Source organism: Medicago sativa, chromosome 4, assembly GCF_051527215.1.
Source record: "Medicago sativa cultivar Bolivia chromosome 4, Bolivia_mono, whole genome shotgun sequence".
NCBI lineage: Eukaryota > Viridiplantae > Streptophyta > Magnoliopsida > Fabales > Fabaceae > Medicago > Medicago sativa.
Window position 1 is genome coordinate 71976649 of NC_140752.1, and position 13921 is coordinate 71990569.

Sequence of the window (13921 nt, forward strand, 5' to 3'; positions counted from 1 at the left end):
TCATTCTATTTTGGTTTACACTACATTACTGTTAGTTTTTAATTATTACTCCCTCTGTCTCGCATTTCCAATTTTACCCTTGATAGTGCTTTGTAATGTGTTGAAAACTTCCAATTTTACCCTTGATAGTGCTTTGTAATGTGTTGAAAACATTGAAATATGTATAGTTATAGTAGATTTAAGAGTAAATTTGAAACAGCAGTATTAAATATAATAATTATAGTAAACTTTGGTTTATATTATCAACAGCGTAGCTTAGACACATGTTAAGTAACTCAATCTAGAATAAATGTATTGTATCAAAAGTTGTGTATCTAATTTCTTAAAAATTTAAAAATTTATTTTTAAACACAATTTTTACTCTACTTTAAATTCCTCGACATATGTCTTGAAATCACAAGTTAGCAAAAATCAATTTTTTAATGAAAAATGTTAAAAGTGTCTTTTGGATACTTGTTAAGATTACATTACATATATAGAAGGAAAAATATTTATAAACACTCAAAACTCATCTACATCTTAAAAGAGATAGAGATAAAGAAATTGATATGATAAATATGATATGTTGCTGATGTAATGAGAAGAGTGAAATAGAGGAATAAAAGTAAAGTGTTGAACGGATTTATGAAATTTAGAAGTGTTTAAATATATGAGTCGCATACATAAAATTTGAGAAGGTAACAATAATAAACTTTGAGAAGAAAGACTTAGTGAACTCAAGTTTTGAAGGGAGTCACACACTCACACATACCAAGATATCTTTGTCATGCTGTTTCACACATGTTGTCAGTCACCCATTAATCAGTGGTCCGTGCCGTTAAAGGCAAAGCATTTGAGATTCTTTATCTTGTTACTACGTACTACTGTCATAGTCTTTGATCTCTTTTAATATCTACGTTAGTTTCTGTTTGAAATTCTAATAAATCGCTACTTAGATTATTGTTTATATCCATTCCCTCGTTTTGTTTAAATGCATGCATTGTTATTTTTAAAAATACGTTAAATATATAAAGTCAAGGTGAAATGAAATACTACAACTACGAATATAATAAGGATATATTTTACGTACCTTTCTATCTTGTTTGTCTCCCTCAAGAACAATAGGACTGAGATTCTCTTGGGTTTCTCATTGTGTCCATTATAATTGATTGGTTAACACTTTTCAAAGAAACCAACCCCATAGTGGCTTAATTGTACGACATAAATGGCTGGAGCAAGTAAGATTTGGACCAACATGCATGTTTAAATATTTACACAGACACGAGATGGAACGTGTATCAAAACCACTGGTGTGCTTAATTACACTTCCGATTTCAACTGCTTCTTTGCTTTTGTTTTTAGCATAAGCTGTATTCTCATGTATGGTTTTGAATTCAGAATTGATTTTGCTTCTTACTCCACTTTAAACGGGAGCTTCAATTTGAATTCTAATAATCATTAATCATACTTACTTATCTTCGGACATAATATTTAGAAAGACTCCTTTCTTTTGAAAACCAAAGGGTTAATAAAAAAAACAAAAACAAAAAAAAAAATTAGAGTGCCAATTTAAGAAAATAATACTCCCTCCGTTTCAAAATGAGTGTCGCTTTAGCCAAAAAAATTTGTTTCAAAATGAGTGTCGCTTTCAGTTTCCAATGCAATAATAACTTTTTCTTTTCAATTGTACCCTCCAATTAATACTCTGCACACTACTTCCAAAGTATTACTTTTAAAACTAACCAATAGTTAATAAGGATAATTTGGTAAAATAACCATTCTCTTTCTCTTAATCATTGCATTTCTTAATATGTGTGTAAACACCTAAAACGACACTCATTTTGAAACGGAGGGAGTACTTAATTTATTATTAATATGGTATAGTGAGTTGACTTGTCTTAATGTGATTAATCTCAAAGATGAGCTTTAAGACGAATATCATTGAAATTCTTAAGTAATTATATTAATAACTAATTCCATTACATATTGATTTTTAAACTAACTAAAATTAAACAAGAACGTTTATTAAAAAAAAAAAAAAGTTAAACAAGAACGTGATTAAAAATCATAAGGAATTACAAACTCTCACTTTTTATAATCACATTACGATGCCACTTTTTTAAATTACTAGTTCTTTAAACTTCTAAACAAATATCGATTTGGTGTGAATTGATTGTATGCATGTGTACACTATCCATGTAGACAACTTAAATCCTTTATTTTTTTTCACATATATTGAAATAAGTAAGTAATGTATTTAAAGATACTACTTTATCTTGTTCAAAAAAATGATCCTACTTTGTGTATAGATGTTACTAAAAATATCTATTTGTGCATAGATGTGTCTAACTCTGGTTTTTTTATCTCCAAAGACAAATTAATAGTATTATTACTAGTATATTTAAAAATAACACTCTCTCCGCCTCACAATATTAGTTGTTTAAGGTTTGTGCACGATTATTAAAAAAATAATTATTTGTGTTGATTTCAATGGTAAAATTAATATCATTTACTGAAATATCCTTATTGATTGTAATTAGTGGAATAGTTAAGTTGGATGAAATTAAATAAATAAGGGTATAATAATGTTGCATTAGCATTCTAAAGTGACAATTATTTTGAGATAGAGAAAAAATGCTAAAAAAACAATTTTGAGACGGAGGGAGTAATAATTATATTTAGTAATAAAATGGTCTTACATTTGAAGACGTAAGTATAGAGACAATTTCCTAAAAGAATGTATAGTGTTGGGAAGATTTTTTTATCTCTAAGGAGAGTTTATAATTAGAAACAGAAGTATGTACGTATAGTGTTTAATCTTGAAAATGAGATGAAAATGATATTAATGTTTATAGAAAGCAACTGGAAATTATTATAATTTGATTTCACAAATCAAAACCATGACTTGTGGGTGGTTTATTGGATTGGTGTAGCAATCCTCATGATCAAGCTTGCATTCAAGCCGTTTTCTGTTTGATATGTAACCGGGTTGATTATCCTTATATACAATATACTATTATACTCTATATTAATTATTTTAGGTTTATAAAAACAAAAGGGTGGAGGGTGCACTATAAAGTATAGCTGAGTTGCTTGAGATATTGTAAGTTTAAAGTAATCCTTTTGATACAAAAGTTAATTTAAAAATGAGAGAATCTTGTACCCAAAAATAAAATATGAAAGAACCATAAATAATGACCATTCTCCATATAAAGGAGTTATTTATGGGATTCGGCCCTCTACTTGCACAATAAAAAAAGGACTTGTATGGGAATTTCAATGAGCATGTGTTAACAAAAAGGAGACCATGTGTTTAATTAACTAGACTAATTATTTCGTTCAGTCAAAAATTAAGATTAATTTATTTCGTTCTTTTGAAGAGTTTCATAATTTTACCGTTACGAATTGTATTGTCTTATTCTCATTGCTGTAAGATTTCAATTTTGTAAACGAAGTTGATTTTGAACAAATTCGAATTTTTGTATTGTAGCCTTCCAAATAGAAGAATTTTTATTATCGCAGAAAATTAGCCTCAACACACCTTCCCAATAGAAGTCAATATGAACCAAATTGTTGAACAGACACTTAAATAGATTTGGTCTGGATGGTGCTTATGCCAATCAAGATATTTTACATAGAATTCCCAATAGAAGTCAATATGAACCAAATTGTTGAACAGACACTTAAATAGATTTGGTCTGGATGGTGCTTATGCCAATCAAGATATTTTACATAGAAAAATGTTACATAGACACCTTTTATTCTCATACACCTTTGTACACCACATACATTAGGATGAGAAATGAGAAGAGAAAAGAGAAAATGTGCTTGTGCGGAGTCCACGTGGCCACGTGTCAGATTTTTGTGTGGATGTCAAGGGGTGTATTGCCACCTAAGGGTGTCTATGTATCATAACTCTTTTACATATCCTTTTTCCCAGATTGGGAGCAACAGACTGAAATTCCAAGGAGAATTAAGGTCCCTAAATGGTTGAACATGTTTATGGAGAAAGTAGAGAATCAACTATTGAACATGTAGTTGAATATATATAAAAAAAATTAGGGGAACTTATTCATGATAAATGGTTGCAAATGAAACTCTCTCCAGTTTCTTAACTAAAAATGTTTTTTCTTGGTTTTCAATGTTAACTCCTAATAATTCTGTTTATGATTGAAACCAATTGGACAGAAAGTACCATGACAAATGTTACATGAGTGACTCTAACTGATTTGCCAATGTCAAAAGAAAATGTAACAAATATGTCGATGATCAACTTACTAGATTTAGACAAATGAGAGGCAATTATTTTACTCTCATCCCAGATATATATACTAACTAATGAGCGCATAAGACAGCCAGAGCTCAGTTCCGATAGAAAATGGGAAGATGTTATGTGAATTACAGATCCTATGAGGGTAAGTTCCCCTTTTGGAATGAAGATTATCACAATGAAAATCTCAAGAAGGTAGGGATGACAGACCATCTTACGTTATTTTTAACATATTTTTCAGTCATTTTAGCAGTGATTTGACCCAAATAAAAGGAGTTTTAGATCAATTGTTTATGGTTTAAGGAACATTTTGTAATGTTTTCATATCGAGTCATGTAATTAAAGTCCTTCCCTAACCCAAGGAATTCTTAGGTGTTTTTGATGTATTTCATTGAAAAATCATGTAATTCAGAAAAGCAAGCCACCTAATGAAGAATTGAGAAGACATGAAATGAAGATTCAAGAAACATTTGAAGACATTACAAGTCGGAGAAAATCTTTCACAAGTCCCAGGACAAGTTTGAATGAAGAAAACATTCAAAAAGACGAAGAAAGCGGCAAAAATACACTCGAAGCATATAACGCGCTCTGGGTGTGCAAAACAGTGCTGAAAAACACTATTTTTAGTGTGCACGTGCATGGCGCGTGCGATTCTGGGAAAATACAACTTCTGCAGGTTTGGGGGAAAAATCATTATTTCAACTCAAACTCAACTGAAAATTTGCCTATGAATATAAGAGTTCTCATTCACAAATTATCATTCAGAACTTGGCGGTTCAAGAGGAAGACAAACGCTATGAGTATCAAATGAGGAGTCTCTCCTCAACCTTAGTTCTTACGTACCTTTTTTAGTTACCATGAGTAACTAAACTTTAATTGGTTAGGGTTCTAAGATGAACTTCTATTTTTTGCTGGATCAATTTAATTCAAGTCTTTTATTCAATTATGATTTGAGATCTATTTAATTTTTATATGCAAAGATTTTAATGCTTTTGCGAATTCTAGGACTGTGACATACCTATAGTCTCTAACTGATCATAGAATTCTATGGAGTTTTTGGCCGAACGTTGCATTATAAAGTTTATTTTGGCTCCTTAGTAAGATAGAGTTAACCTTATCCATTTAATCTACTATGGACAAGTCAGGGTAGGTGGTGAACTTTTAAGATTCATAGACATATGTGGTTCCTTTAGATGAAAATTTATGAATACCTATTTTGTTTATATTTCAATTACCTATGAGAAAGTAAGTCCCCCACCTTAATAACATTACAAAGGCATACGAGACCATGTAGGATTGACGATCATATACCTCGTATCAAGCGTATAACCTTAGGGTGGTCAGCAAGAGCAACTTGGCATATGGAGGGACGTTAAAATCCCACGAATACACCATTTAAATAGAACGTTTGTCTCATAAGTGATAACTGTTTGAGTTAATCCAACAATGAAATATAGGAGATTCGAAGAATCTTAACCATTGCTAAAATATGCAATCAAACCCCTTTTTAATTTTTTGTAATAAACTCAACGGTTTTGCGCAATCAAATCAAATTACAAACTCCCCCATTTTACTTGCTTTTTATTTATTGAAAGTTAGATTATGACATCCATGCATGTTAGAAGTTAGTTTATTTTATAGTCTATAAATTGCAAAATCAAACTTCATACAAAAGAGTTCATTTCTATTTCATAAAACTACGCCTACTAGATAAATACATTCATCCTCACGTGATAATTCATCCTCACGTGATAATACAAAAGAGTTCGTTTGCCTACTTTATGCACGTGAATTATTCATTCTCTTATTCATTTTACTTTGTTCACTTCGTCCACAACGTTTCTTACACCCTATTAGAAAGATTGTATCCTTAAACCTATCAATTACTATTAACGATTTAACTTAAATTGTAGATTGATCTTTCAAGTTTATTTGTTTGAAGGAAATATTTTCATGTGTGTGTTTCTATCAATTACTATTAACAATTTAACTTAAATTGTAGATTGATCTTTCAAGTTTATTTGTTTGAAGGAAATATTTTCATGTGTGTGTTTGCGCGGTCTGTTAAATTCCACAAGCACATTTTAAGGTTTAACTTGTTAATTTTGACCAATTAAATCATTAATAGATGAAGTTAGCAAATTTTATAAGATTAGGCAATGGACCTATCCTTTTGTTTGCTTTCGGCCGCCGACAGCATATACCAACGGCCGCATATTGCCCGTTCTCGTCAAAACAATATTTCTCTTGCTAGTTACACCAAAAAGTGTTTATCTTAGTAATAATCACTTTTCCAAGATAAGTTTTATCTGAGTTGTCCCAAATTGCAACTGGAATGTTACATGTTTGTCCTGCCGTATATAGTATCCGGTTGAACCAAGATGACAACTGGTGTATATAGGCTTTTGCTTCTTAATTTCCTATGCTAAAGGGTTTCATTTCATAGTTCATGTGTATGATTTTTTTTTTTTTTTACCTAAGTTCATCTGTATGATGACCATTTGGGGATCAGTATGTAAATTAAATAAATTAATATGTATATACAGATGACGTTATACATTGTAATCTACACTGGAAGTTATCCACAATTTTATTCAAATGTTACATGTAATGTAATATAGCAATCGAATAAACCATTAATTTAGTTCATAAACTATCATATTTTTTTCCTAACTAGTCTTAAGGTAAATAAATATACTGAGTAATATCTAAATTATATAAAATATATCAATTTAATCATCGCTATGAGATGTTAGATAATAATTGACGGATTTTCATATATTTTTCGAACAAATAAACTTGAAAGATCACTTGACATATTTATATATTTTAAGGACTAAATTGAGAAAATTAAGTTCTGATATTTTAGAGACTAGGGCTTTGTTTGCGAGTTTGAAGGGGAGGAGAGGGGAGGGTTTTGGAAAAAAGGAAGGAGCAAGTGGAAGAAATAGTGGAGATTGGGATGGGAGGGCTTTGGAGGGTTAATTTTTCTTCATAATACAAAACCCTCCTCATTTGGAGAACTAAAAAATTGTATTGGAGGAGGGTTTTGGAATGTTTATATGAATTTTTCAAATTTAATCTATGTTGTTATAATATTCTTAAGATTAAAAATATATGAATCCTAAGTATTAGTTTATCATTCTCTAAAGAAATACTCTTTCAAAAAAATATGAAAGATTTCTCCATTTTTCTCTATATTTCTCACCCCTCAAAGTCATCCCTTCTCCTCCCCTCCAAACTCCCAAACAAAGCCTAAAGGGTATGATTTATAGTTGTTCACTACATAGTAACAAAAATGTTCAATGTTTAATTTAATTAAAAAAAAATAGTCATAGAAAAAATAATAAAAATAAGGTACAATAACTTGTCATTTCTTGTTCCTCCTTCCACATGTGTGTATAAATACACGCACACAACTTATTTCATTGCATTGGTGTGACACAACACAATTGTAGATTTTTTGCATAAACTGTAACCAACCCCGAAAATGGCAACTATTAGCAATTGCTTGACCTTGGCAATATTGGTGGTTTTTGGAACATTAATATACAACACAAATGAAGTTTCAGGTCAATGTGGAGGAAGCCTTCCAGCACTTATATCAGAATGCTCAAAGTTTGTTCAGAAATCAGGTCCAAGAATTCCACCATCACCAGGGTGTTGTGCTGCCATTAGAAGCTTTGATGTCCCATGTGCTTGCAAACTAATCACTAAAGAAGCTGAAAAGTTTGTGAGTGTTCCAAAGGCAATATCTGTTGCAAGGTCTTGTGGAGTGAAGCTTCCAGCAGGAATGCAATGTGGAGGTAAGATATTCTTCTATTCATTTGATTTGAAAATGTTTGTTTTGAATCAATTACGGATAAGTAGTAATGAATCATAAATATTTTGAGAAAGAAAACTGACTAAACTTGTGATGACATTGTTTGTTTCAGCTATTAGAATCCCACCGAAAGCCAGATGAAGTGATCAACGAAGAGAAAACGCAGCTTTTGTGTTGACAATAAAGCACCTTCCATATGTGAAGACACAAATAAATAACTAAATAAATAATTCTCCATATCACATTGTTGTGTGTTCATGGAAGAACCGTGTCTAATGGAGTGTATGGAAATTGTTAGTGCATGTATGATCTAATATCTTTTTTCATATAAGTTGTATGATCTAATATCGAATTTACAAGTTTTATACCATGTGTCAGTGTGTCACTCTCTCCATCATTCTCTTAAATATATAATTATTTTAGCTCTCATACACAAGAATAAAAATAGGCACACGTTCATCTCTGCAACCTCTTCAGTATTGTACTATTGTTGTTTCTCGTCGATTTGCTATTTTTAGCCACTTTGATTATCTTGTTAGTTGAACTTTGTCAGTTTCTATTCTCTCCGTGTATACTGTCTATTTAGTACTTGTCAACTTCCTGTCTTGCCAATCTGTTGTTCTCAGATGTAGTTCTAGTCAGTTTTCTTACATGTACTTTTATAACTTGTCTCATGTTTTTCACTTAGCCATTTATTGCTCCATCAAAGTCATTTTCATCAATTTAAATTTAAATTCTTCTATCAATTTGTTCTTGTATCAATTTCTGTTATTGTCAAAGATTTTAAAAAATAAAAATAAAAACTCCCAGAAGTTTTTTTCCATATACACATGAAATGAAAGTTCGAACGCAAACACATACACAATGAACCAAAATCCATTCCACTCGAATCAATTCCTTTACAATTTCATTAAAATTACCATCGTCGTAAAAAGTAAAAACAAAGCAAGTGCACATGCATCGTGGTAAATAAAAAACTTGTATTCCAGACAAAACAGCTCATATGGTTCCCAGATGCAACACAATATGTAGCTTATCACTACTATTATTACAGTTAGTACTTAGTAGATCCTGATTGATTGACTTTAAAGGAGCAAAAACAAAACTCAGCAACATATCTTACCAAACAGGGTTAATTGAAGAAAAACCTGGAGTTGTGGAAAAACCAAAAATAAATAGAGGGCTTATTTTGTCTTCAGAAAAACTCAAAAAAAAAAATAAAGCGCCAAAAGACTCTAGCTGAAAGCTTGTTTTATACAAAAGTTGATAAAACCAAACATTAATTTAGTCTATCCTCAGGGTTACCGCACAGTAACAGCACCGAGAGTTTGCTCAGTCGCCATTCTCAGTCAACCAAAATGCAACATCACATACTTCTTCAATGGGCGAGTCAATTAAAATTCACCTTTTCCATTTTGGTTTGATGCAACATAATTGCGGATAACTTCTATGGCCAACTGATGAGCACTCTTGTTTTGAAGCTTAGCTAACCCATCCATTGCTTCGTATGTCTCTTTATCAGTAAAAAGCTTCAGGTTGTGGCGTGTTGGTGCTACTACTGGACCCTCCCATTTCTCAATAAATTCTTTAAGCTTCTCAAATCCCTATAAACAGACAATGGTGTCATTTTCGCCAAACATACCTAACACTAACATTCATAATAATCATTTTAAATATTCAAAAGAAAGTTAAAAAGAAGGCTCCAAGATGCAACAAAAAGTATAAAGATCAAAATTTACCAGTCGAGCTGTGAAGTCGCCAAATGACTCTTTAGATTGACGCTTTTGCTTCCAATGATAAAATAATGGCTCCAAAACTGTTTCAAGGTCTTGAAGCTTCACCTTGTCCATGAAACTTCGAGCTAATGACATTTGGTTACTGCTGCCTCCAAGCCAAACCTACATCGGGAGGGAGGAAGGGAGAAAATGAGAGAGATGATCAAGATGGGGTTTAGAATTTTCATAGAACCGTAGGTGGGTTCAACCACTGATTAACGAACCTGATAGCTATTTGGGCCATCACCAACCAGTCCTAGTTCTGCCATATAAGGTCTAGCACAACCATTAGGGCAGCCAGTTATCCTTACAACGACAGATTCGCTATACTTCAGACCAACCTGAATTGGGAAAGGATAATTAGAAAGTTTCCAAATTAGTGATCTCCATCAAATCAATAGTGTCATTTACTTCAGTACTTTACTTTTATCTAGCAGCAATACCTTCTCAAACATGGCACGAATCCGCTTAAGAATACTTGGTATCCCACGTTCAGCTTCAGTAATTGCCAGGGGACATAATGGGAAAGCCGGGCATGCCATTGCCGTTACATTAAGAGGATCTACATATTTTGGTTGCTAATCAAAGCAAAACAGAGTTAGAATAGGCCTAATAATGAGAAGAAAGATATACACCGTAAAACAAGAATAATATTGAAGGGGGAAGAAAGTAATAGACCTAAAATAAAATAAAACAAACAACTAGCATGAAGCCAAGCAAAAGTGGTCTTAAAGAAACCAATGTTCAACCAAATATAATAAAGTGAATTTTTGTTAGAATATGTGAATATCTTGTATATAGTGATCGTATCTAGGAGTAATTTAGGATAACTTGGATTTTTATCTCTTAAAATTGGTTTACATAATTCCTTATTTATAAGCAGCAGTCAAAAGTGAGTGGAAAATATTCCCCAATATCCCCATAAAAAATAGGTCATCGCAAAATCAGATTTACAAACACCTAAAAAATACAAATGGCAATCCCTGAAATAATGGAATAATAGCAAATATAAAGTGGGGCTTGTAAGAATAATTTGTGTGTTCTAAACCCAACACAGTGAAAGGATGAAACTACTAATTATGACCGCTAAATGATACAGTGTAAGGTTAACAAACAATGTCTAGTGTCAACTGAGCATGGACAAGCGGATTCAATTCAATCTTTTATTAACAAATATAGCTTAACATAAACAATCAGGGAAAGGGTATATAATAATCTGTAAGAATTAAGTTGTGAACATCTCACCAGCAGACCAGCCTGAGAAAGAATGGTTGTGATCGGACGTTTCCATGCAGCACGAATATCAGTCAATATGATGTTCTGATTTGGAGTTAACCTAACATTCAAATGATACTTTTCAATAACCTCCCTCAGTGCCGTTTTCATTTTTCCACCAATACGACCATTGTCAACATGAAGCCCGCAGTATAAACCGCCATCACCCTGGAAGATGAAATCCAACAAATGAGCCAACATAATACACAGACATGGAGCTATAGTTTAGCCAAAGGCAGTATCGCCAAAGAATGAGCTACCAGCAGATTACTTGGCCACATATAGAAGATACCAAGTAGTTTTCTCACATAGTCACACATCAAAAATTTATATGCATATTTACAGTTGAATGGGGAAAGCAAAATCTACAATACCTCGAAACATCAGAACTAACTATTAACTTCATTATTTAACTACTCAGCCAGATATTTTGTGTGTTTCAATGTTATGCCTAGCATACCTTTCCAGGTAAAACAAAACTGAAACAAAGTGTACACTTTGCAGGTGAAATGGCATACATGAAGATCCATTCTCATCATATCAGCTATTAAATCCATGAAAAGACATCAAACATGTCAAAAGTTTATCCAAAAACTTTGCAATCAGGCGGAAGTATATGTAACTGCGAATGGTATGCATCAACAAACAATAACAGAGTTACCTGCAAGCAAGCATAAAGACATTGATATTATACACTCGAAAGAGAACTAACCTGCTGATGCCACCCAAGATAACTTTTGAATTCCCATTCTGGCAAACTACGGAAAGGTTCAAACTTCTTGCCATAATATTGCTCAGTTACACTTCTGAACTTCTCTATTCCCCAAGAATTGATCAGATATTTCATTCTACTATACTTGCGGTCATCTCTTCTTCCATTTTCTCGTTGTGTAACAACAATTGCTTTCACCGCATACAAAATATCCTCTTTTGGCACATAACCCAATGGTTCAGCCAAGCGGGGAAAAGTGGCTTCATTCCTATGTGCTCTTCCCATCCCCCCACCAACCTGCAAAAATAATTACAAAATCCCAGTTAGACCAACGGCAGAAAAATATTTTAATCAATTGTTATATAAATAAATTCATCTTACATATATGTTGAATCCTTGAGGCTCCCCATTATCATCAGTAACAACAACGACACCAATATCATTTGTGAGAATATCAACAGAGTTATCAGTCGGCACAGTAACTGCAATTTTAAATTTCCTCGGCAAGAACTGAGTTCCATAAATGGGTTCAGCTGAATCCGGGAAGTTAGTACCATGAGAATTATCATTTCGTGCCTGAATCACCTCAGGCGGTTCGGCTGACATAATTCTCTCCCCATCAACCCAAACATCATAATAGAAACCTGACTGAGGAGTCAAAAGTGCAGCAATATTCTCCGCAGTTTCCTGAGCAAAGAGATAATCTTTCCTCACAATCGGAGCAGCAGGAGCAAGCACATTCCTATTAAGATCACCACACGCCCCTAGACTCGATCCCATATTCCTAATAATAGTCCCCATCACATGTTTAAGATCCTTCTTAACAACACCATGAAGCTGAAATGTTTGTCTAGTAGTCAAACGAAGCGTCCCAATTCCAAACTGATCAGCAAGATCATCCATAGTCAAGTAAAGCTGATTTGAAACTTTACCACAAGGATTCTTCGTCCTTATCATAAACGAGTAAGTCCTCGAACCACGCTCGTCTCTGTTATACTGCTGATAACTACCATGAAACTTAATCAATTGTGTCGCAGCCTCGCTTAAATTAGGTGCATCATTCAACATATCTTCATTGAGAGGATATCTTATGAAATTACTTTGTTCCTTGAATATCTCCACTTTGCTCCTTTTCTCAGTTGCAGTTTCAGTCTTTGCCGGCTACAAAGAAAGAAATTTCAAGTTTTCAACACAACAGCACCAACAATTTAATACTTATGTTGACACTAATAAAATTTTGAAAAAAAATGAGATAACTCAATGTAATCACATGTGTCTGTGTTATGTGTCATGTCGTCTGACACGTGTCAGACACCGAGACACATCTTCGATCAGAAGTGTATAACAAATTCATAAAGTCATCAAAAATGAAATTAAACATTATAGAATCCAAACTGTAGCTAGCACGATATAATTACATAATAATTATTTAAAAATTAAGAAAAGAAATGATGATTATGGAAAGGAAAGTGAACCGTGGAAACAGCGCGAATAAGGGAGGAGGAGCGAGGGATGGAGAGGGCATTGCGGGAGATAGAAGAAGCGGCGGCGGAGGATGAAGAAGAGCGGAAGCCATGGTAGGTAGGGATCTGAAGTTTGGGGTCTCTGAGCGCCGCTGCGGCGAACGACGTCGTCATGAGAGCTTTTGGGTTGCGTTGAAATGAAAAAGGAGCACGGTGTGCGAGTGAGTGCGCTATTAGATGCTGCTACTCAATCACCACAACTTTATAGTAGTGATATCTAGCAGTGGAAATGAAATTTGTATTGTTCGATTCAGTGAAAGGACGAAGGCAAATTTGGTTTTGTTTTTTGTGTATATGCGCAGTCACGTGCTTACCACGGGAACATATTTTAAGTGCTATTGCTATTATTCGCTTCTTCACTGACGTACGCGCTCACGCATCACGCTCCTCCTTTCCCTGTTAAAACTTGAAAACGCTACTTCTTTCAACAACAAAAAAAAAAACTTGAAAACACTACTTTTTAGATTATTTTCGGAGAAGGGTCTACTTTTAATTAAGAAAAATTAAAAATTATTTAATTAAAAATCCCAAAAACAAATTATTAAAATCATCAGTATCAGTGAT

The 13921-nt window shown here is 33.1% G+C and overlaps 2 protein-coding genes across 2 annotated transcripts; one reads left to right on the plus strand and one right to left on the minus strand.

Moving 5' to 3' along the window:
- The first annotated feature begins 7513 nt into the window (after nucleotides 1–7513).
- On the plus strand, nucleotides 7514–9438 carry LOC146931529 (uncharacterized). The gene is made up of 2 exons (XM_085703033.1): nucleotides 7514–8055; nucleotides 8185–9438. The coding sequence occupies exons 1-2, from the start codon at nucleotides 7740–7742 to the stop codon at nucleotides 8211–8213; spliced, it is 345 nt and encodes a 114-aa protein (XP_085559159.1). The 5' UTR covers nucleotides 7514–7739; the 3' UTR covers nucleotides 8214–9438.
- On the minus strand, nucleotides 9036–13529 carry SIR (sulfite reductase). Its single transcript, XM_085703032.1, has 8 exons — nucleotides 13310–13529; nucleotides 12216–12995; nucleotides 11835–12131; nucleotides 11093–11290; nucleotides 10291–10425; nucleotides 10072–10188; nucleotides 9812–9970; nucleotides 9036–9676 (listed from the first exon to the last, which is right to left on the minus strand). The coding sequence occupies exons 1-8, from the start codon at nucleotides 13469–13471 to the stop codon at nucleotides 9467–9469; spliced, it is 2058 nt and encodes a 685-aa protein (XP_085559158.1). The 5' UTR covers nucleotides 13472–13529; the 3' UTR covers nucleotides 9036–9466.
- Between the last annotated feature and the right edge of the window lie 392 nt (nucleotides 13530–13921).

Excerpts from the sequence above, each read along its gene's own strand:
- LOC146931529 (XM_085703033.1), top strand. The coding sequence starts at position 7,740 with ATGGCAACTATTAGCAATTGCTTGACCTTGGCAATATTGGTGGTTTTT. Across the intron at positions 8,056-8,184 it reads AGCAGGAATGCAATGTGGAG|CTATTAGAATCCCACCGAAA; the intron begins GTAAGATATTCT and ends TGTTTGTTTCAG.
- SIR (XM_085703032.1), bottom strand. The coding sequence starts at position 13,471 with ATGACGACGTCGTTCGCCGCAGCGGCGCTCAGAGACCCCAAACTTCAG. Across the intron at positions 12,132-12,215 it reads CTCAAGGATTCAACATATAT|GTTGGTGGGGGGATGGGAAG; the intron begins GTAAGATGAATT and ends TTATTTTTGCAG. Across the intron at positions 9,971-10,071 it reads ATGGCCCAAATAGCTATCAG|GTTTGGCTTGGAGGCAGCAG; the intron begins GTTCGTTAATCA and ends CTCCCGATGTAG.